This window comes from Lagopus leucura, unplaced genomic scaffold (genome assembly GCF_019238085.1).
Source record: "Lagopus leucura isolate 7727_CA_CO unplaced genomic scaffold, USGS_WTPT01 Super-Scaffold_73, whole genome shotgun sequence".
In the NCBI taxonomy this organism is placed as follows: Eukaryota; Metazoa; Chordata; class Aves; order Galliformes; family Phasianidae; genus Lagopus; species Lagopus leucura.
Genome location: NW_024962252.1, coordinates 45,256,280 through 45,279,945, shown reverse-complemented (window position 1 = coordinate 45,279,945; position 23,666 = coordinate 45,256,280). Strand labels below are relative to the sequence as shown.

Here is a 23,666-nt window from a genome sequence, read left to right as displayed (position 1 = left end):
TGCATTGCCAGCAGTGACTAAGCTGAAGACTCAAACTTTCAGTGCATAGATGAAGACAGCCTTTCTCTTGCAGCACAGTAATGGCAGGCCCCATACTGGCTTGAAGACCTTGAAGCGTGTTGCCAATCTTGACTAGACTATCCTACCATACCCACCATATAGTCTGGATTTGGTGCCTTCTGACTTCCATCTGTTCTGGCCAATGAAAGATGGACTTCATGAGCAATATTTTCCTAGCAATTATACCATAATAGCAGCTGTGGAACAGTTGCTCACCTCTACTCATGCAGATTTCTAAGACTGCAGCATGCAGGCTCTTGTTCATTGCTAGTGAAAATGCAAACTTAGTGGGTCATAACTATGTTGAAAAATAGTGTTTGGTAGCTGAGAATTTGCTTGATCAGATAGTGTGTTTGCTCCCTGTAGCTCTTGTAGTTTCCATGGAAATAAATAGAAGGCATTACTTTTGGAACAACATACTTAGTTTAAGCATTCCTGCTTCATACTTTCTTTTTTATTTCTATATGCTTTCCTTTTCATTATCCTCTACTTTTCTGCCAGTTTGTCAGTTTATTCTAGACTGTGTGATGTTATGTTGGTACATCTGTAGGGAACAGCTCTCTCCTCGAATGTTCTGAGAACACTTTTTCCTTGTTACTTCATGTTTGAAGTGGGACAAGATGTTAGATGTGAAGACATTATTGCATTTTTTTTCATGCCCAGCAATTTTTCTATTGGTTTGCAAGAAATAAAGAATGTAGTGGCTACTGCATAAATCTCCTATATCTCTTTTCATTGCCACTGGGCAGTGCCACTTTATTTCTGTGCTGCTGCATATTTTCCTGTACAATTACACTGCACGTTACAAAGAATATAGGCAACAGCAAGACTCTCAATGGGAATACAAATGTTAAAATTCTTGTTCAGTTTTATGCTGTGATGTTGAACCTGTCTGAAAGTAATAGTGGTTGTTGGGTTTTTTTTCAGAATTGAATCATGTTTATGCATTTAGTGAATTGAAAACAGTATGCCACTAATTGAGATAATAAACTTGCTTTTCTGTTGTGCCATAAGCAGCGAATCCAAAGCAAGTGATGTATATGAAAAGAATGGAACTGCAATCCATTAGGTAATAAATATTCCATTCAGTCATCAAGCCTTGTAGGAACCCCAGCTAAATGAAAAAGGCAATGTGTCTTATATCAACACGCCTGCTGCTGTGGGAATTCTGCAGAAATGAATGTTGTAAACATTTTTTCTTTCATTTTGACAGGTAATATTTGAAGCCGAAGTCTCAGATGGGAGAAATGGCTACATTGCCATTGATGACATCCAGGTTCTGAGTTACCCTTGTGGTAAGTAATGATTAAGAGCTGCATTTTTCTCTGTCTTTTCAGGACTTATTTGATATTGCTGTGGCCTGCTGAGTTTTCATCACTTCATCACTGATATTCTTTGTTCTTTCAATAGCATTTGTGTTGTAGCTTCCAGGGTAAAATGTAGTGTTGCAAGTGATTTACCTGGGTGAAATCTTTGTCTAGCCGAAGTATTGCATGAATATAAAAGCAGAAATGCTCAGTGTCTTAAGCTGTCTTTTGTTAATATGTATATCTACTGATTACAGAAATACGACATATAGCTTTCCAGATTTCATGCCCTCTTTTTTTTTGTTTTTGGTTTTATAAATGGCTTCTAGCTATTGAACTATTGAAGAGATGTCTCTTGCTATGGTTTATTATGTGAACAGAATTCAGGCATTTACATTTGCCTTTTTCTGCCTACCTGGGTAAAACTATACACTTCAAGCACAAATTGTGTTAATTCAGGCATCGTTCAAGTAAACACTGTGAGGAAGAAACGATTACTGTGCATTTGTGACACCACTCTTAGATGGTTTTTTTTTTTTTGTTACTTTGGTTCTATTCTACTTTTCTGATCTTCCTCTAGATGCTCCCTTTCTCAAATTTAATTTCACTGTTGTGCACCTCATGGCTGTTAATTTAATTACTTTCTGAAAAGATCACATCACAGCAACCTTCCTACAAAATTTTTAAAAGATGGTTGCAGTGGCAACCTCGCATCTTGTTTTCTTCCACCCACAACTGTTATGACTCTTATAGGTTACCAAGCGTAAAGGGGTGTTTGTGTAGTTTGCCTCTTTATATTTCTGTCAGCCCAGCCATCTGATCTCAGTAGTCAGCAAAACTCTTTGCAGCTTCAGTATCTGGCTTTGTACTGTCCTTTGCTCCTTTGTTTTTCTTTTTTCTTTTCATTTATTTTCTAATTGCTAAAATGCACTTTGGTGCAGGTGTGACAGAAGATAATCAGAATCTTACACTTTTCAGATAAGCTGTTTTCTGTACTGATCTTTAAACATTTTTTCATTCTGATTTGCTGGACTTTTTTCCTGAGAGGTTTGTCTGATGTTTCTTAGTTTTCTTTTTTAACTAAGCACAAAGAAATAACAGCTCTGCTACTGCTGTCATTGGTGGCTTTTGGGAAAGGAATGGGCGAGAGCTGTGTAATATAGCCATTCCTCAAATATGTCTGTCAGATTTCTTATGTCTAATAAATCCTTCAGGTGGTTGTGCCACGGAGCTTTCCTGGGGGCTTTGTCAGAGAAGGAAATAATTTGCCTGAATATTGAAATATTATGCTCAACAGCAAAAATGATTTCATTTAGTAGAAGTATGGAGCTCAAAGTTACATTGCAAATTATCTAGATAATACCTATTTTTTTTACTTGAACAGTATCCTTCTAATTGGCTTTTTCCCAGTATGACAGACTTCGTACAACTGAAATTCGTAAGGATAATTTTTGTAATGTGCTACTGACACTCTAGCATTTGATCTTCTTTTCTGGGCTTTGATTCTTAAAATACTTTATTAGAACTCATGTATAGAATGAAAAGGAGAAAAGGGAAAGGACTGAAAACATTCTTCTGGAGCTGAGATGAAACAAATCATTTTCTTTGTGTTTTCTAGCTAAAGGTTTTTATAATACACATCTTTGCAGAGACAATGTAATGGCACCTTTTCTAGCAATAAGCATTATTTGTACTTTTTTTTTTTTTTTCCAACTCTGCAGATAAATCTCCACATTTCTTGAGGCTGGGGGATGTAGAGGTCAATGCAGGGCAGAATGCTACATTTCAGTGCATTGCTACAGGGAGAGACGCAGTGAATAACAAGTTATGGCTCCAGGTAAGGCCAACTCATCTAAGTCTATTTGCCCAAAGGACAAAATGCTTTCTGGAAGGGAAATATTTAAATTCTTAAGTCTTTTTTCTTTTGCATGTGAAACATTTAGTTTAAATAAGATGCTATATTGTTTAAATGGTGAAACTGGTAATCAATTTTGTAGTGTTAAAAAGCTTGGATTGGGACTTTTTTTTTAAAGGCCAATAGAGGAAGGTTGTTCTTTAAGGCGTTTTGATTTTCTCTACTTGTAAATCAGCTCCATTTATTACCATGAAGTACATATAAGTACATATTCTCAATTTTAAAATGAAAACTTTTCTTTGTGGTTTGTGTGAATGGTCTTGAAAGACTTAAAATGAAGACCACCAAGTAGAAAGATTGCAGAGGTTCACACTTGTTTCTTTAAAAACTGAATTTTACCACATGATACCCATATGTGTATGTTTAAACCTTAAGCACTGGCATTGCTTTAGAGTCATTTCTTAATATGCATTTTACAACTCGTTTTCTTAAAAATAGGGAATTTCTATATACTTTCAGAACTTCAAAGTTTTTGGCAATGATTGTACTTTGAAATTAACTATAATCAGAATTTTAAAGTATGTATTTTTTTTTTAAAGTGTTGTGCTCTTGAAATGAACTATAATCAGTTACTTCAATCTGTTTGATTTTCTTTTAATAGAATGTGGGACGACAAAACTTCAGTAGCAGTTGCATATAGGCATGTGTTAAACTTCAAATGTAAAACAGAATATTTTTAATAGGAGTATGAGATTATAAAAATCTGATACGCTGAATGTATTGCCAGACAAATATGCTGCGACATTTTAAAATGTGACAAAAATCTAGCAGTAAGTATATTGCATTTATTGAATAGGTATCTTATCAATCAGAATGATGTGGTATTCCATGTCTTTGGGTAGTAACTTGTTTAAACTGAGCACATATAAAATTTCTTCATTGGGGAAGTGGAGTACAGTTTCAGAGGCTTGCCAAATAGATCATATAAAGCACACAAACTGAAATTGAGCTTGGTTACTATACCAAAGGCAGGAGCATAACAAAAGGTACATGCAAGAACAAATCTGAAGCACTGCCTTCAGTGGGTAATTGGTCAGAAAGGGCTGACAGGGACTGCCAGCTGGAAATCTTCCTCATCACTTGGTCCTCTGGGTCAGATAACTGACAGATTATACGTGCTAACTTGTACTCCCTTGAGAAGGCCAGTTATCTGCCAGACAACTCAGAAAACATGTATTTTGTCCCTTTGAGTACTTCATGGGTGGTTTTTTGTGTGGGGATCACAGATGTGGTATTCTTCTCACAGTGTAAAAGATAAGGTATCTTTGACATTCAGATAACTCTGCTTGTGTTTATGAAGTGCTTTGATATTCTTCAAGACACTTCGCTACTAAATTCATATGCTGAGACTTACATTCCCCTTCTTGTTTTCCCTTAAGTAATCCCAATTTTTCACCAACTTAAAGGTGACCCATATTTTTTCCCTCCTCTCTCATTATTCCAACACTTCATCTTACCTTCCTGACATAAGTGCAAGTCACGAACTTTCCTACCTCTGAATTCATCCTTAAATAGATGTTACAGCTGTTTTGCTCAGCTAATAGTGAATTGTTTTGCTCACCTCATACTTAAAACACAGGGTGAATATAATATGGGGACCTCATGAGACTAAAGTGTATGACTTGAAAGAGATTCACGTTAGCCTTTGACCAAACCAGAGATTCGTAAAGGGTGAATAGCCAGCAAGGAAGAGCAAGCAGATCAAATAAAATGCCTAAGTAATTGTTTTTGAGAGCCCTGAGCTGAAACATTCCAAGAATGTATTTTTCTCGTAAGAACAAAAACTGACATGAGGAGGAAAAAAACAAAACAAAACAAAAAAAAGAGACATTTTTCATGTATGTTCTACTGGAAAAAATAGCTTTTGGTCATGTCCTTATTGAAAGAGAAAAGATATTTCCTTAGTAAAAGGAAAAAATTAAAAACAAAAAAAGAAGAAAAAGTAGCATACAGATTGCTATTAAAACAGTCTTTGATAAGTAAAGATCTAAGGTACGATCTGGGACTTTTTGTATCTGAAATGATCTAAGATAACATTTGCTTGCATTGAAGTAATAGAGTTGTGCAGGCACAAATTCCATTACGGAATCTACTACTGCACACTGGCTTTCCCAGCCCTCTGCAGCCACGGGCTGAAGTAAATTCAGGAGAGAGACAGAGCTGGGGGAAGCTGCGTCCCTGCTTTCTTTTCTGTAGCGCTGTCTCTGAGTGCAGTTCAGCTGCACTGAGATGCAGCAATCTCAGCTTCTCCCTCCTCAACTCGTCTGAAGTATGGAGCTTTTACTCACCTTTCCATTGAGTTAGATGAGGAAACTGATCTGGCAGAAAAAAAATTTGTCCCCAGATATAAATTATTGCTACTGTTATTGAGAGCAAGAGGGATTTTGGAGTTTGGTTTGTAAGGGTGATGGTGCTGCGTGCACGTTTTGTTTTGTTTCATTTTTAGCTTGATGTCTGAATTACCTAACTATATAAACTGTGCCAGCAGATGGGATATTTGGTTGGGAGCAAGGAAGAGAGAAGGATTCTAACAACCTGAGAGTAGATCTCATTGTAGATTGTCTCATTATTAATGACCTGTATAAACTTTAATTTTCCAGTGGGGAAAAACCACTGATGTTACACAAATGATCTGTGTACTCCCATATTTCCATGTTTTTCTTTGTAACTATAAATGAAGTGCACATACCTTTATGTAACTGAAAATAGAAATAGATGAAAATAGACGCAGCATATTTCATTGCATTGTTTTTTGAGTGTTTATAATGGTCTTTTCATCATCTTCATCTTCTATAAGAGCATAACTGTAAGAATTTCAGGTTAATATGAATTAACATTGAATTTCTGACTTTCACTAATGTAGGTTTTGCTAGTTTGTTTATTTTTAGATTATATCTTGTCTCCTGTCCTCTTTCACAACCCTATCTACCAACCCCTGCATTTTGCAACCCCACTGGACCAAAGCTGGGGACAGGCAGGGCTCTGGCATTTAAAGATAAGCAGTGAAGGTAACATAAGTCGTTAAAAATTTCAACTTTGTTAATGTGAAGCAAATATTTGAGCAGGTAAAGAGATTTAGCTGGTTGAACAAGATGATCTAAAACATACCTTTCCTGGCAAGGTAAATACTGTGTATGAGAGCAGGACAGAAGTGCAGTGCTCACCTTTTCAGTAATCTAGTATCCAGTCTGTAATGGCTACATGCTGAAGGTGTTTTCTTTATAACCTACAATTATTGAGAAATTGTGAAAGAATTTCAATTTTTTTTTTTTTTAAAGTGTTGATTTTCTTTTTGGAATGCATTTGGTCTTAGTGCATTATGTTTTTGCCTACCATCAACTTCTGAATGTAGTACTGTAGGGTTTTTTTCCTCTTTTTGTTTATTTATTTTACCTTCTCTTACAATTTCCAGTGTGGTATGTCATGCACAAACAACTTCAAATTGGTACCACATGAAAACACTGAAGCATTTGAATTATCAGATAAATCCCTAAACCCAGCACAGTAACCTGGCATTCCTGCCTGTTATGTTATTATGTGCTTCATCTTATAAGTTAACAGTAGTACTTGTTGAAAATTTCCTCTGAGAACATAAATATATGTGTGTGTGTGTCAGCTGAAAAGATGCAACAGAGCAAGTAATAGACTGATCAGATGTTGCGTGCTTCTGCTGATCTTCTATTTTTTTAAGTATATAAATTGTCTTTCATGAGAAAGACACTTGAAGAATGAATGTTTCTTTTGTTAACATTGGATGCACCTTGCTGCTTTATCCATATTGATTTGTTGAATCTGTATCAATATTAGTATAAATATGGCTGCTCTTTTTTTTTTGGTGTATGTCAAATGCCACGCATTCCAGTGGAGCTAGGTGAGAAAACAGGAGTCACTTTTACCACTTTTACACGTGGATACTGTTTTATGATGGGTACATGTTAAGCATTAAATATATGTGAGAACAGCACTCGGAGAACAATACAAACATTAAAATGGAGACATTGAAGAGGGTCTTTTTACCCATATGATTTTTTAGTATGAGGAAAGCTTCCATGATTTTAAGCTTTGTTCCTTTACTGAGAAAGTACAGAAATAGAATTGTCTGAACAGTGTAAATAACACTTTGGGACACAAAGACTAGAAAGCAGTGTACATATTGTTCAGCATTTGTTTGGTGGATCTGATTGGGATATGAGAGCAATAGGGTTTTTTGCATAATCAAGCTGTATTTAACTGCTTCCTGAGCTGGGAACAATTGTGATTCTCATAAGCCCAGTATGATTTTCAGTGTCTTATCAATGTCCAGTTTAACTGGACACTTGCACAGTACAGAGAATTGAGCTTTTTGCTCAAACATCTGTTAAACCATATGTCTTGGCACCTGGTTCAGATGGTGATAACAGCGGCACTAATGAGTCCATCCATCATCGCTGAGCTCTGCATTAACATAGCATTGGATTAGGGAAAGCGGATTCTTCTGGCTTTGCAGACAGATGTATTTTGCCACGGTCTTCAGTGATACCATTTGCTCTGGTGAATCTGAAATTCAGAGGGGTAGTGCACGTGTTTAAAAGTTTAATGTGTGCCTGATAATCCTGTGCAGATTGTCATTGGAGCCGTGGCGAGTGGGCCAATCTGTCATCAGGGGCTGTGGGCGCTGGCAAGAGGCCACCCCACTTGGGCTGCCAGGGCTGGCAAGGCAATCCTGCTTTTGCCCCTGAAGAGACTCGTCAGCATGAACAGATCTGATCCAGACCCTCTCACCACCAGAGAAGTATGTCGTTCCTTGCGGAATAACAGATAATTAAAGCAATTGCCTGAAAGTAATAACTGAAAATGTGAAATTAGGAAGCATTATGGAAAATAAAATGCAAATTGCTGGAACAACAATGGCATGGGGCTGACCTCCCAGCAATACCAACTGTTACAGGATGATGAAAGACCATCTGCATGGCAGTTCGGCTCAACCGCATCACAGTCCTGTTCTTAAGGAAGCTGCCATAGCCTGTAATGCCATTTTTGCTAGGTTCTTGGGTTGCAGTGTTCTTTGCCACAGAGCGTGGTTTGGTTTTCAACTTTGTCTTTCAGGGGTTTTCACTGCTGGATAGTGTATGTGTGGGCACTTAAAAGCAAATTTGGACTGAGCACGTACAGATGGTATCCTCTGATGATGCCTTAAGGCCATTCATTCTGTAGAACCAATTCAGCATGGCAGGATCCAAAAACACTGGAGAGTGTTTTTGCAAACCTGTGTCCCTAGCAGAGGGCTGAGGGGGATGCAGCATTGATGACTATTGTGTTTTATGAAAGGACAGTAATTCCTGCCGGGAAGGGATCTGTGCTATGCAGTTCCTTTAATCTCGCAGTGTCCAGAAGTTGAAGGCATGGATCATTACCCAGCAGTAGTGTTTTGAGAGTGGGCCTTGGTCCTTGGGCATAAAACATTCAGCTGTAGTTGAGTGTTTGGAGGCTTTGCTCCCTGTTTTTATGACACTGGAAGAATGCTTCTTGTTGGTTCTCACAGATTTTACAATCCCTGAAAGTTAAGGGAAGCTGAGTAAGCTCTAAATAATCAAGAAACTTTGTTTTGCTTTTTCTTTGGTGTGGCCTAAGGGAAACTGAGAAAAAGTGTTTTCTGGATGCCTTTTTAGCACCCGTATGGTTTCAACTATGGAACTGTGAGGAAGACTTTTGGTCTCATTTTTGTTCTTAGTCAACTGTCATGTTTGACAATTCTGCTGTTGAACTGAAGTCTGTGGGTCAGGCCTGCTGGCCCTGCAGAGCAGCTGAAGCCAGGGTTTTGCTGGGGCCCCAGGATGGGCAGAGGACTGCTGGGATGCTGCTGTGAGGCTGCCCCAGCCTCTGGCCTGCTGGGAAGCAACTGACTGTAGACCATCAGCATCTGCTTGAAACACAGGTAAATTTGTGACAGTAAATATTACCTGGTCCTGTGAGCTTTGCTCCTTAGTCCATGCATTTAGATCCTCTCCTCTGCGGTGCGAAGTGCAATAGTTACCTTTGTACTCCAAGCAACAGTTTGCTCAAATAGCTATGAGATTTATAGAACGATAAAAAATTTGTCTTTTAATAAAATAATGGGGGGGGAGTGTTGTATACACACACACACACACACACACACACTTGTATATACAACATCTTTATGTATGTGTGCATATACATAAATACTGCTATACTTATTTCCTTTTGGAAAAGAGTAAAGTCATCTGCTAAGAAGCATGTGATGAGGTATCCTGTCTTATTTTGGTCCTGGTGTGTGGGTTTTTCTTTTTCCTTTTTTCTTTTGCAAAATCAGATTTTTTTTTAGATCTGCAGGTTGAATGGTGCAGTTAGGTATGCTCTGCTCAAGGTGCTATTGGTCTTTAGTCATTATGCCCAGATTAGGTGTTTTTGTGATTAAAAATAATAATAATAATAATAAAAATGGAAGTGCTGCAGTTTTGTAACTAGAGTACTGTAGCTTTCTGAAAAGCATTTTTTAAACTGTATTTTTTTGTGGCTTGTGTTAGATAAATTCAAAATAAGGGGTGTTAAAAGCAGGCATGGTTTTCATTTCTGTATTTGGATGGTCAGAGACACTGTAGAATGTGTTTTGCTGTTCCTTCTCTGGTAGATTTTAATACAGGCTAGGATTCCCACTTCTGAAGATACCAGATGGTTCTCATTTAGACGATTTCTTGCTAACAGTTGGTTTCTTCCATAGGAGTTTCAGTGCAGTGGGAGGGAAATTGAGCTACCTCTAAGTGGACAAGTTTGGTTAACAGAAGTACATGCAACTAAAATATGTGAAGTAATTTTGTATTCTTCTAAGTGTCACTGCAATGTAGAATTCGACTCTCACTTTCCCCAAAATTTTTGGTATGTGTTCATGGGAAGAGCTTTTCCCATGCATGTGTAGTGCATGGGAAGCTCTTTTAGTCTGTTTTGTCATGTATTTGGGGAGACCAGCCAGCTTAAAGCTGATTACATTAGTTTCCTACTTAAAGGGGAAAAAAAAGAAACAACCCATAACCGCATGCTTTATTTGAAAAGCAAACTGACAGAACAGAAAAAGCTACTTCATCTAATTGCATACGAAGAGAAAGGTAGGACTATCTGGGCATATAATTTAAGCAATAGTTCCAGTTCTTGTTCTACCTAAAAATACAAATTTATTTATTTGTTTATCTAAAATCATGTATTTGGGGATAGAATACAACTGTAGATAAATGAATCCTGCTTTCTTGATCACTTGCTCTATTGTAGGTGGTCTACCTTGTGATAAAGTAGTTGCATACTTTGTTATTTGCAGTATGTTTATTTAATTTGAAAATCTCAAGACACAAATCAAACTCAAAATCAAAACAAATATATTTTTAATTTTTTTTCTGTATTTTTAAATTTTATTCTAAATGTTGTTAAAGTATACACTCTGTGTGTCAAAAACTGCCTGATAAGCTGCACGTAAGTAAAATTTTAAAAGTATGGTAACTTGGGTTAGTTTTTTCCCCCCTTATATTATTTCATTTTTACCGAAATGTTTTTTGACATCATCTGTTCTTGCTACACTGAAGCTATCCTCATTCGACCTTTTTTTTTCTTCTGCAAAACAAACAAGCAAACAACCCACTGCAACATATTTTTGCCTGTACACAATGAGTAAAAGCACACAGGAAAAGTGTAATGTTACTATATCCTTTACAAATTCCCTTTTCCTCTAGGCATCTCAGTGTAACTCCCCTGGTGCTGGGGGAATTCTTCTCTGGTGAAGTTCTGATTTCTTACTTGGGGATGGAGTTGCTTGAGCTCTCCTCTTGCACCCTGCACAGATCCTGCCTGCTCTCCATGGCCACACAGTGAATTAGATCATGGATTCCTTGATGATGATAAGATGGGAGACAATGTATTTTCAAGGACAGATTTTTTTGTGTGATTTTTTTTTTTTTTTTTTTCTTTAAGGAAGATAGGAGCATAGGCAAGGAAGCATGAGTGAGTGTGCTGTGGTGGGCACTGCTGCTGAAGCGGTGTGTGTCACTGCAGCCTTGGTGTTGACATCTTCTGATCTCTGGAGGCATACCAGGGTCCAGCTGAGAGCCGAGAAAGCAAACAGGATTGACTGTAGTTGTTAGCAATGTAATGGACTTAGGTTAAGATGTTTACACTGAGAACGGGACTGAGATGTGTAAGGTTGAGCTGTCCAGGCTGATAAAAATCACTGTTATGAAAAAAAAAGAGTTCAAGAGAATTCAGAGGAAATTTCAGCACAGAAATGTATTGATATCTTATCAATGTTTAAAAACAAAACACACACAACCCAAAAAAAAAAAAAAAAAAAAAAATTAAACAAACAAGAAGACTTAATCTTATCTCTCAAGTTAAAAAGGTGAACTAAGTTTTAAGTCTGTATTAGAAAATTTAGCGATGTACCTTAATTGTGCCAATTGAGTATGATGTTAAGTTTAGGATATTTCTGGTCCCATTCTGGAAGACTCAGTAAAATATCATTTCATATTAGTTAAACATTTAAATTCTTTCGTGAGGTAGAAGTGAGAAATTTTAAGGCCTCTCCTAATTGTTAATTTGCTTGTGACTGTTTTTAAGCTGCATAGCCTTCATTGTTGACTTTTTTTTTAATAAATATATGCTCTCATTTCATTACTTGAAAATAACTCAAAAAAAATGTTACTATCAAATTGAAAATAAGCGTGAAGTTATAGTCTAATTTAACGTCATAGATTTAAATGTCTGGAATGCTGAAAGGAAGAAGGCTTTTTCACTTGCTTGTGTTTCATTTTATTCGAGTGTTCATAGACTGTAGTTCTTGGTGAGGCCCAGAGTTATTTCCAGCAAACGAGAAGAGCTGACTGCTGCTGACCTCTCCTAAATGAACAATTCAGGGTTATCAAATCAGACAGCAAGGGGCTGGAGGAACCAAGAATCACACAGGGTACAGCCATTACCTATTAGTATAACTCCACATTAATTTTAAATTGAATTTTTAAAACCTAATTGAGCAGTGTTTTCAAGCTCTGTGCAGTATGAGCAGGACATAAATTGAAACAGTATGTACCAGAAGCCCTCTAATAAGCGGAGAGTGCTGCTGCCTTTCTTTCCTCTCCTTTAAAATGAGTAATATTGCTCTGACATTAAGAAGAAGAATTTAATTAAGAGATCGTGGCAGTGTATCTGAACTCTGACTGGTTAATGGTTTGCTGGTGTAAGGGACACGCACGGGAAATAAATGCAAGTATTTTCTTTAACATTTGTTTTTAAGTGAGAACTCTCTACTGTTTGAACTTCTCATGGTTTTAATGACTGAAAAACATTTTAATGGGTAAGCTGTACATGAAAATTGACTTTGAAGATGTAATTGTACCATTGAATTCCCAAGAAACAAATCCTAATGCAGAGCAATTTGAGCAACTACTCTGAGACTTGTAAGATTAAGTAGTCAGAAATCATTGATGTAAATGAAAAAAATAAATCCTAGGTTCTGTTGTTGGAGCAGAACTGTAAAGCTCATTAAATATCATTTTGATTAATTGCTCTAAAATTAACTTTAAATAGTAGCCCTGTTCTCTTTTACTTCTCTAACATGAAGCATGCAGACTAGCTGAAGTAAGCAAGTTTGGAGCTTTGGAGGGTAAATAATTTTACATATTAACCTTTGTGATGGTCTTCTCTGCTGCAGGCTGCATGTGGCATTGAAATTGAAAGCATTGGACTTATCGCAGGGAGTCCTTAATTTTAGAAAACTGTCTCTGATGTTTATTTATCCCTTTACAAGAGCAAGAATTATTGCATTACACGGGTTGCTGTCAACTCTAGTATCACATCATATTTAACAATAAGATAAGCCTTTTGTTCATTATATCCCGCTTGGTCATTTTAACAATTGCGTGGCTGGTCTGTGTTTTCCAGGACAGCCTGGTATCCTCTGGCTTGCTGCCTACATGCTGCACTGGGGAAAGCATGCACTGTGGGGGGCACAGCTGAGCTGGAGAGGAAATATTGCTATGAGTTTGCTTATTATACTTGTTTCAACTGTAGCATTTCATTACAGATCAACACTTGCAGAGAGCTTGAGTGGTGGCTTGTTTAAGCCTCTAATTGAAACTGAGGGAGAAAAGTTAGAAGAGAATCTTGCTTTAAGTATGGCTTTCCTACTCCATGGAGTGGGAGGTGCATCTCCTGCAAAATGGTTTTGCTGTAGCTTAAGCATGCTCAAATAAAGCCTTTAGCATTACCCTTTGTTTGCTTGATATTGGGATTTAATAATTTCATTGATTCTTGAGGTTCAGCAAGGCCTTTCTGACAGGAAGACAGTACTTGTGAGCCTCAGCAGGCTTCCTTAATCCTCACAGGAAGCAGATGCCTTGTGAACAGCCCTTCTGGCAGCATCCATGTATTAATCAGAGTCTGGAAGATTACAGGACAGGGACTTTGACTAAGGCAGGGACTGTGTGAGAGCCTTTTGGGAGCAGCTCATGCTCCATCTCCCTGTGGAGATCAGGGTGCACATTTTCTGTCTTGCTGAGCCTGGTCCTGCCCCACTGGCTTAGCATGACCTGGACTGGGCCAAGCACTGTGGTGGCTGCTGGCCCCTTCTGGCCTAGCAGAAGGGAGAGTGGTGGGGTGAGCTGGCAGGGGTTTCTCTCCTGATGAACTGAGGAAAAGTCACCCCAATAAACCCCAACACCTGCTGTTGATGCAGGTGACAGCACAGTGTTTCTGGCAGAATACCAGTGGCTGAAATATTCATGTAAACGAATGTTTTAACTTCATTGAAGCAGGGGATGGGTCCTTTGTGTCTGCTACAAGAAAGGTGACAGCCTAATGTAAATCTTTTTGAAACATACTGCTGCTGAAAGTAAGTACTTGTTAGCTGGTTTGAAGCAGTGCTGAACCCCTGGCTAATCTGCAGCAAAGCTTTGTAGGGAGTGACTAACTCATGCTAAGATCGCAAGTGGTAGATGTGAAATGAAGCGTCTGAATGTTACATAGAACTCCTGTCTGTGACAGAGCCTGGTGTGTATATATGAGCAGCATTAACCTGTTTACTATTTCTCCCCTTTGCATGGGCTATTGGGTTATTAAACTCTGTTCCTCAGCAGTCTTGCTTCTTGCATTAGACAGCAAGCTCAGAGTTTAAGACCTTAGTGAGATTCTCATTCCAGGAGTCAATTAGAGCTAAAAAACATGAGCAGAGGTCTCCTTTGTGTTGTGTATTGGACAAAGCAGGCAGTGTAGCTACAAAGGGAATTACGATGTCTTTCTGGTGACTGAGCAAAGCTGTGCCTTCAGAAAATGTGTCCTGAGCTGGAAATCCACGCAGTTGATTCATGGTAGGGAGAAGTTTATTTGGTTGGTGTGAGTTTCTGGTAGTTTTTTTTTTTTTTTTTTTTTTTCAAATGCTAGTTTTTCGTAGAGTATCTGTTTTTTGATTAAAATAGGAATGAAGTATATTGTGTGAGTGGAGATAAGAATAACTATTTATGAGCTGAAACTAATTCTACTTTCTGACTTGTCCTCCTTCCTGCAGCTCCAGACAGATTAGGTTTTTTTTGGTGACTTGTGATAGCTATGCTTTTTTTTTTTCTTAATAACTGCTTTTAAAATAGATATACATCTTCCCATTTAATACTTTTCTTTCCTTCTCTTTTTATTTTAACTAATTCTACTTAGGTAGGTGGTGCTTAGTGTAACAGAGGTACAATTTTAGAATGTATTGAATTTGGACAGATAAAAGTTAGCGTTAGAAAGGAAATGTTGGCTGCTTGATGAAAAGGAGTATTGAAAACAAGTGAAATCCTTAATGCTGGGTTAGTTTAAATTAGTATTATTTACAATAAATCCAGTGTATATATTATAATTTATTTTTAAGTTGAATGATTTTTATTGGGAATACAGCTGCTGCTCCTGGACTGTCCTATGGGAGTCCCAGCAGTGGCAATTGTGTATGGCACAGTCAATCTTGTAAAAGCCTGACTGTGTTTTTTATCCCCAAATTTGATTCAGAGTTCTTGTATCCCAAAAATCACGCCATAGGGTGATCACATTTCTTATTGTGGGTTTTTTTTTTAATGTACTTACTGTATGATGACAATGATAAATGCTTATTATATTCTTACAAGATATCTCTGCTTTGGTTTCTCTTTTTTTATTTCAGAGAAGAAATGGGGAAGACATACCAGTTGCTCAGACTAAAAATATAAATCACAGAAGATTTGCTGCTACCTTTAAGTTGCAAGAGGTGACAAAAACTGACCAGGATTTATACCGTTGTGTAACTCAATCAGAGAGAGGTTCTGGAGTGTCAAATTTCGCTCAACTTATCGTTCGAGGTAAGGTTTGGGTCATTTTACCTGCTTAAATGCTTTGAGTACCAGTGTTTTCTGCTTATACCTTTTATTTAGTCTACAGATGCCTTGATCTGAAGTGCTTATACACACGTAGCCCTCCTGTGAGGCTTCTGGAATTGTCATAAAGCAAAATTTCTTGTACTTTCTATTGTATACATCTGTGTAAAGTCCCTGATCTTACAAGGTGTGCAGTATCCTATATGCTTTTTCTGTAGATTGTTGGATTTAAGGTGAAAATTGCCTAATGTTTCATAAATGTTTTTCAAGAATTGAGAAAATCCACTCTAGTTAGTTCACATTGCCTTTCTAATTTGCTGCCTTGAGCAGGCTGACAGTTCAGTAAAATAATACATTTCTCTTCTGGGAGACAGGTGTAGAAAAACAGTTTTAAACTTGACCTATCCAGGGACTGAAAGTATTATGGATATGTTATGCAATGATTTCCAACTTGTGGAGTAGGAAGAAATGCTTTTCTATTGCAGTTCATTCAGGAGCCTATTGAAACAAAACCATGAATTAAGTGTAGGAATGCTGAGTTGGTGCTTTATTACTTCTGTTTGTGTCCTGGTATTATGTCATCCTACTGGTGAAAGACATGATTGAGTATAGAATTTCAGGTTCTGATTCTCAAATTCACTTGCTGTTTGGCCTGGAGTAAGTTATCAAAATTCTCCTTGCCTGCATGTGTCACCTGTGTAATTGCCTGTTTCTGATGCTTACATTTGCTCTGAGACTTAGTATTTTGAAGCGTGGTCTAAGTTATATGGGCATACAAAAACCTGTCTGTGATGCTTAGAGTGGGGTTGGTTTGGGCCAGGTATGCCAGAGTTGGGCACAAGAAGGACACCTGCTTGACTCATTGCTTCAGCCACGGGAGGTTTGGTCAGTTCTTATCTGAGATCTGCCATTGGGTCTGGAACCAGAGCAAGGAAAGCCAGTTCATCCTCAGCTTATAGAAATAAAGATAGCCTAGTAAATGCTCTAATATATTTGATATCTGGCATTTTCTGGCAGAGGTCTTTTTCCTGGGAGACCAACAGATTGAGGTCAGCTAGGTTTTATATCTTCTATATAACATCAATAAAAACAGACTCCATGGAACATACGAGGTTTTAGACAATATTTTAACTTTTTTTTTTTTTTTTCTATTGATGTATCCTTTTGTCTACCAAAGTGCGAAACAGTCTTCATCCTAATACAATGTTATCAGGAAAATGAGACAAATAGCTGTATTTATGCAGTAAATGAAGTTTTCCTTTTTTTTCTCCTGTTATAATAGAGCAATAAAATAGTGTTTAAAACACTATTTCTCTCTCTCTAAAAAAAAAAAAAAAAAAAAAAAAAAAAAAAAAAGTAATAATAATATCAAACTTCATAGTACTTTTGTTTTAAATGCAGTATGTTGTCCTGCTGAATAGCTTGGGTCATTTGATAGCTATGAACACAACACCTATAAAGTCTTGATATTTTAAGATTAACATTACATATCTATATTATGATTAACAATAATAATTGTTAACAAGATTAACAATATACATATATATATTATATCTGTATTTTTAAAAAATGAAAAAATTATCTAAAAACATTTTTATTTATTTGACATCATGGTAAAGAACAGGGATTTATATTTTAAAGTAGGATTTATTGCTTGCTGTTGTATTTGAAAAGCAATATACAGTAATATATTTTCTTGTTTGTCTAGATAACCACTAAATAAATCTAGTTAGCCAAAAAGCATACCCTTAGGGATTGGCTACCCTGGTGTTAAAACTGTACTGAAAATTAACCAAAATGACAGGTCCTATATCTCAGTGGCACTTTAAAGCTGACATCCTGCTACATGGATACAAAAGATGATAATTTTAAAGGAAATTTTTGGGCCACTGATACGAATTGCCTTTAATAAGAGCTGGCATAGTATTGCCCATTGTCAAAGATGACCCAGGGGTAAGAGTTTATTAGTGCATTTCCTTCTAAACTGAAAGTGACAGGGCATGCTTGGGGCCTTTTTGTTGCTGTTTGTAACAAATGAAAATTTCACTGCAGAATTCTCATGCTGAAGTGTATTGATCTGTGTGTTCTCACAGCCAGAGGAGGAAAAAAAAAATACATACAATGAAACACAATTTACTTTGTCATGGCTTTAGTATTGCTTCCAGATCATTTTGGGTAACGGTAAGGTCTTTGGTCTGCTGAAGCCAAACTTCATTGCCAGCATTGGTTACTCAAAAGTGAGAAATGAAGAACAGCCCTTGCTGCTTAGCAGCTCAGAATCTGGGAGTTACACGACTGAAATCTTTTCGAGTTCCATGTCTTTGCAGATAGAATGGATAGATAGTAATATAGAAGCATCTGATACTTTTCTGATGAGCCTTTCATAAGCCAGTCTTGATAATAAAAGTTTTCACTTATATAGCATCCATCATAGTGAAACATCTTTATTTCATGGTGAGTTTTATCAGTAGAATAGCTTTCAGTTGAGTTCTAAAAATTTCTTAAAAATGGAGTTACCTGAGAGGGATGGCATATGTTTAAAGATCCTGAAAAGAACAACTCAATTACTTGGAATCATTTTTTTGGAAGAAAAATCAGTCTAGAGTAGCATCTGTAATTCAATTGCATCATTTTTACCAAGCCAAGTTCCAGATGTCTCACCTTTGTTTAGAGGCTGGTCTTCAGCTTCCAGCTCAGTGACTGCCTTGTATTGATATATTTTTTAATGTTATTATTTTTTTAGATAGCATCTATGGCATTGCTCTTGTTCTCAGATATGTGTGGAATAAACTCTCCCCTTTCTTTTACAGGAAGCTTGGCACTGTCAATACAGTTAGCTGACTTGTATTCTTGAACAGGCTCATGAGATTAATAGTCTATTTATATTTTCCTCGGATGACTGGTAAATTGGCAATTTCTGGAAAGATAATTTCTTGAGGTCTTCAGGATTGAGAGTAGCAGTAGGTGTGATGTATAAGTAGGAGTGAAGAAGAAGAAACTAGGTTTTTCTTTTTATTTACTTTTGAGAGCAATCGCATTGTGCTCTCAGTCTTTCTGCTCCTTTCAATACTCAGCATAGAACTGAAGAAGTGGTATCATTGTTCAGAACTGTTTAAAAACAACAAAGCAAACTACTGGAGTGTTTGTTTAAAGTTGGTGGTATTTATCAGAAAAATGGTCATCTACATCAAGAAGAAAGCCAGTTTTCATTGTGGCAGTTGTGATATAGTTCTTAGTGGTTGATATGTGTTAAAAGTGGCTATCAGTCAGGAGGAGGTGGAACTAATGCTCTGTTCATACATGGTTTGTTTGCAAACTTGCTAGAATAATCCGAATTTAATTTGTCAGACATTCCTGGAGGGACCATATGAATGAAACCACTGGTTTCTTTGGCTGCACTATGCCTGAAAGATCCAGATGGGTATGATCTTTGCTTCTGCCTGTTTTGCTTTCACAATACAGCTGTGTGTTTCTATGGCTGTCAAGAAGGGCAACAACAAAGCCCCTAAAAACTGCCCCCCCAATGGTAGAATAATGAATTCAATTTTTTGTAGTGCTTGTACTTTTTCCTGAGCGTATTTGCCTTTGAAATAGCTTCATACTGTTAACAGACTAGTTGTACTTATATACTATTAAATATTGCAAAATCAGCAGGAAATATAGTGTGTATTATTTTGTGTATTGTATCTTTATTAGTTTCTATTAGTTTCTTCTGTAACATCTATTGGAAGAAACTGTAGACTAATATTAAATCCAAAAAAAAAAAAAAAAGAAAAAAAAAAAAAAGAAAAAAAAGAAAAAAAAGAAAAAGGTATTATCTGTGAATATCTTCACCGTATATCTGGTTCTACTTGCTATGTTTGTAACTTTTATTGAAGTTATAACGAATATTGATGTTTTCACTGGGTAAATGTAGTGTGGGTTTGTTTTTTGGGGGGCTTTTTTTTTTTTTTTTTTTTTTTTTTTTTTTTTTTTTTTTTTTTTTTTCCTATTAATCATTTCTTCTTCCGAATCAAACAGCAGTTCTGTGGTGGAGTCAAAGTAAGGAGGGCCCTGTGTGTTGATTTATAGCATTTCAATAGGGAATTGTCTTTATGTCTCTAGAGAATCCAAAATAGCAACAGGAAAAAAAAGAGATGGTTTCCTCTACTGCCTTCTGACTTGTTCCAGAAGCCACAAGTTGTGATACACTGATCTACATGTATGATTTTTTTTTTTAATATGAAAATTTGTGCATTTGTTTCTTGTGCTCACCTGACTTCGCAAATGTGGTTTGCAAGTGGTTTCTCTTCTAAATCCTTGGTTTGAGTATGGGTATGGATTTGTGATGATAATTGTCTTTGTTCCCTTTGCTGGAATTGTTTGCCATCAGGAGCAGTTCTTGTGGAAATAATTCTGGCACTGATACATCTGCCTTTCTCATCTGAAATCCCTTTAGGGATTTTACATAGGAAAACCAGCAATTTGGCTGATCTTCTCGTGATGCCAGAATGCTTCAAAGATGGAGTTTGCCCCTGGCAAATATTTCTCATGAGAGTATTATTTATTATTATTATTTATCTTTTTTCTCTGACAGGAAAACTGTAGTCTTTCCAGTTGAGAAAATTGAAATTCACTTTCCAAATTTCAGCGTTGCTGAAATTTCAGCATGAAAGAACATGTTGCTGATGTGTGTCCTGAATTTTGCTACCTGGTTTACTTACTCAGTATGTTAGGTGGACATAAAACTCCTGTTTGATGACAGGAGAGCGCTAGGTGGCAGATTAAGGAAAATAATGTTGTCTGAATGTTCATAGACTGCCTGCTTGCAAACAGGTTAACTCTTCTTGTACCAATTTTGCAAAATGATACTTATCTCTGTCCTCCAGTATTAAGATGTCTGGCTGAATGATAGATTTTACTTCCCCTCTGGTTGTATCTCCCACTATCAGTTCCATAAATGCAAGAAAAATCAGATTTTTAGTGATATATTGCAATATGTTGAGAAATACAATCTCCATGAGACAGTGGTGATATGTAACAGGGCTTTGGGTGTATGCTTCTCTGCATTCGCTGCATTTCAGAGCAGAGGAGAAAATAGAGAGTGAGATTCTACATTGCGTTGCTGGGCATTGTTATATTGGCTTAGTGCCCCTTTGGAGCGTTGCCAAGCTTCTGTAGGAGTATGCAGGCTTTTTAGTGGTCGTGAGTTGGAAAAAGCTGTGTGTAGCTGCTACAAGGTGCGTTCCTGGAATACAAATATTAATATTGTTGCTGTTTTGGACCCTTAACCCTTCTTCAAAGCTACTTTATATCCCAAGCTTTACTTAGTATACCATATTACTTCTCTTTCAGCTGTATCCTTACAGGAGAAGCAGAGGATAATGTCTAGATGACTTCACAGCAGTAGAAAAAAATAATGCAGTGATTTTGTCAAGTTCTTCCAAACTTCACTAGAAAAACACAAAGTGTATTTTGGGGTGTATATTTAGGTTGTAAGCATCCTTCAAAGAGGGAAAGATGCAATTGCTCATTTTGTGACAGCTTCTGCTTTTAAGTTCTCTGCTGTGTAAAGATTTTTTACCCTCTTTAAATAGAGAAATTTCTTACTGTCAGTCCTGTTTCTTGTAGCAGGTGTGCTGTCACTGTGAAGGCAAATACCTTCTTTAGATATGAAGAATGCAGCAAATACATAGGAAAATACCTCAGTAATTCCTCTAAGTGTTCATAATTAATAGACTGAGCCAGAAAGGAGTCATAAGCTTTTCCTACATAGATCAGCCATACCAGAATGGGTTGCAGCATCTTTTTCTCACGAGGCAAGTCTTATGTGCAGCAGGCTCTGCTCATCTCCTCCTCGAAGGCAACATTTCTCTTCAGTTATGTAATTATTAAGTGCATTGCCCACTTCAGAAAGTTGCAGGGAAATCACTTTTTGTGAAGAAACAAAATAGTTTTAACTGGATTTAAAAAACAAGCCAAAAAGGTGTAGATTCTCAGGAGCTGGCAGAAATGCACAGTATTTGGAACAGGTTCAAGTTCCGTGTTGAGCAATCCTGGCTGTGCAGGGCTATATTTGACATATAAAAGTGCTTTGCAACAGTCATTTTGATAGCAGCAAGTATTTTTTTTTTTTTTTTTCTCCTTTTTTTTGGGGGGGGGGCATGATGTGTTCTTGTTCTGAAGTCTTTCCATGTGTGTATGATTTTATTTTTTTTTATGTTGCACTAACAGAAAAAGCAAAACCTTGCATTTTTGACTAAGATTCATTTGTAATGTTTGCTGTCCTGGACACTGCCCATCTAATTGCTCCATTGCAATGTTTGACTTAGTTTAGGTGGAGAGTGCTTCTGTCTCTTTATAATCCTCTTGAAATTCTTTTTATGTGCATTATTGCATTGTTGTAGTTCTCTGATTTGGTCTTTGTAGATCTGAAACATGTAAGATACAATACATGTTTTGCTTTTATCTCAAGAGACAAATTTTGTACTACTTGACATAGGCCAGAATAACATTCTCATTAGGTCTCTTTTGGGCTGTTACATGCCTTATTGCATTCTGTGAACTTTAAGGTGGCAGATCTGTCTCAGAGCCAAAGCCCTGTGGCCCCATGTCCTGTCCATTGCTGGGAGCAGTGTCAGACAAAAGCAGATGTAGAGACATGACTCGCTGCCCTAGGATTTTGCCTTCCAGGATTTTCTGTTTCAGATGCCTTGTGTTTCAGCAAGGGATGGTGCCCTCTCAGCTTGGTTGTGAGTATCATGCCTTAGTTTCTCACTTATGGAGAAAATTGATGGCAACAAAGGACAGAGGCAGGCAGAGAACGCACAAAATACCGAATGAATGGCTGAATCAAATAGCAGTGACTATACAAATTGATTAAGCTAACTATTTTTAATCATTGTTTTTATTAGTTCATCTCCTAACCAAACTCAAAATGCCTGAAACAAATCTGTTGCATTTTTCCTGTGCTCACCTTGTGCATTCTGTAAAGCGTTTGATTTATTGTTTCCATCTGCACTTAGTCTCCTATCTTTCTACTGCAACAGAATAGAAAGAGTTGCAAAAGTGTAAAAAAAAAAAAAAAAAAAAAAATCCCAAGCCCCCACAAATCTTGTTTTCTTCCTGGACAAGTTCTCACAAGGAGAAAACATTCCTGGGAGATTAAATCTACTTAATTAGCTTTGTACAAGGGATATTGTCTATATGATTTTCATTGCCTGCTTTTTCTCAGTCTTTGTGGTGGGCACTAATGCTGTGTGGCGCTTAGTTTTGCCAGTCCAAGCAGTTGTTCTCCCATTTCATACATTCTTCACCCGGCCTCTACGAAGAGCGCATGGGTAACAAACTGTCAACAGTTTAGAGGCTGGTTCGGCCCGGTTCTGTGACCACAGGGGCAGAGGGATTTTGCAAAATCTGTGTCTCCGGAAAAAGGGGACAGGGGACCCCAAAATAATTAAAAACAGCAGCAACGATCTGAGGAGAAACAAACTAATTTACTAAATATGGTATCTGAATGCAAGGTAACACACCACAATACAATATAATTAGAATTGAAGCTAATAAATCAAATATAATGAGAGATAGAATGTCCAAAAGGTGGATAGGCCTCACCATAAAACTGAGGGGAGATGCGCAGTCCAGTTGAGCAGGAGGGAGACGGGAGGAGAGACGATGAAGAAGAGCAGAAGAAAAAGAGCATCAGATGACCTTGCTAGGAGTTGTATGACCTCAAAGTCCCCTGGGTTCTTCTTCTCTTCTTGGCAGGTACCCAGAACTTGAGCATTAACAGTTAAACTCCCAGTGCCCCACATGATGTTATGATGTGGAATACTAAAGACCAAAAATCATAAAACTGTGACACCAACCCTGTGCAAGCCCTTTCATGTTCTCTCTCTTCCACACACTCCTCAATGGTAACTGTGATGAGAAATCTTCTCCCTCATATCTCTGAACGGAAACCAGCAGGGCAAAGTGAGAAAGAGAAGGAAGACTAGGGATGCTGGTTGTGAGCCAGATTGATGTTTACCAGTCATGGTTATTTTTCTTGAT

General features: G+C 37.3%; 1 protein-coding gene across 4 annotated transcripts in view; it reads left to right on the top strand.

Moving 5' to 3' along the window:
- Positions 1–23,666, top strand: part of PTPRK (protein tyrosine phosphatase receptor type K) — a 350,623-nt gene that overhangs the window by 137,184 nt on the left and 189,773 nt on the right. For all 4 annotated transcript variants that reach the window (XM_042875740.1, XM_042875725.1, XM_042875733.1 and 1 more), the window contains exons 4-6: positions 1,274–1,355; positions 3,089–3,204; positions 15,446–15,620. In XM_042875740.1, the coding sequence (XP_042731674.1) occupies positions 1,274–1,355; positions 3,089–3,204; positions 15,446–15,620 (373 nt within the window). The remainder of the gene's footprint in view (positions 1–1,273; positions 1,356–3,088; positions 3,205–15,445; positions 15,621–23,666) is intronic.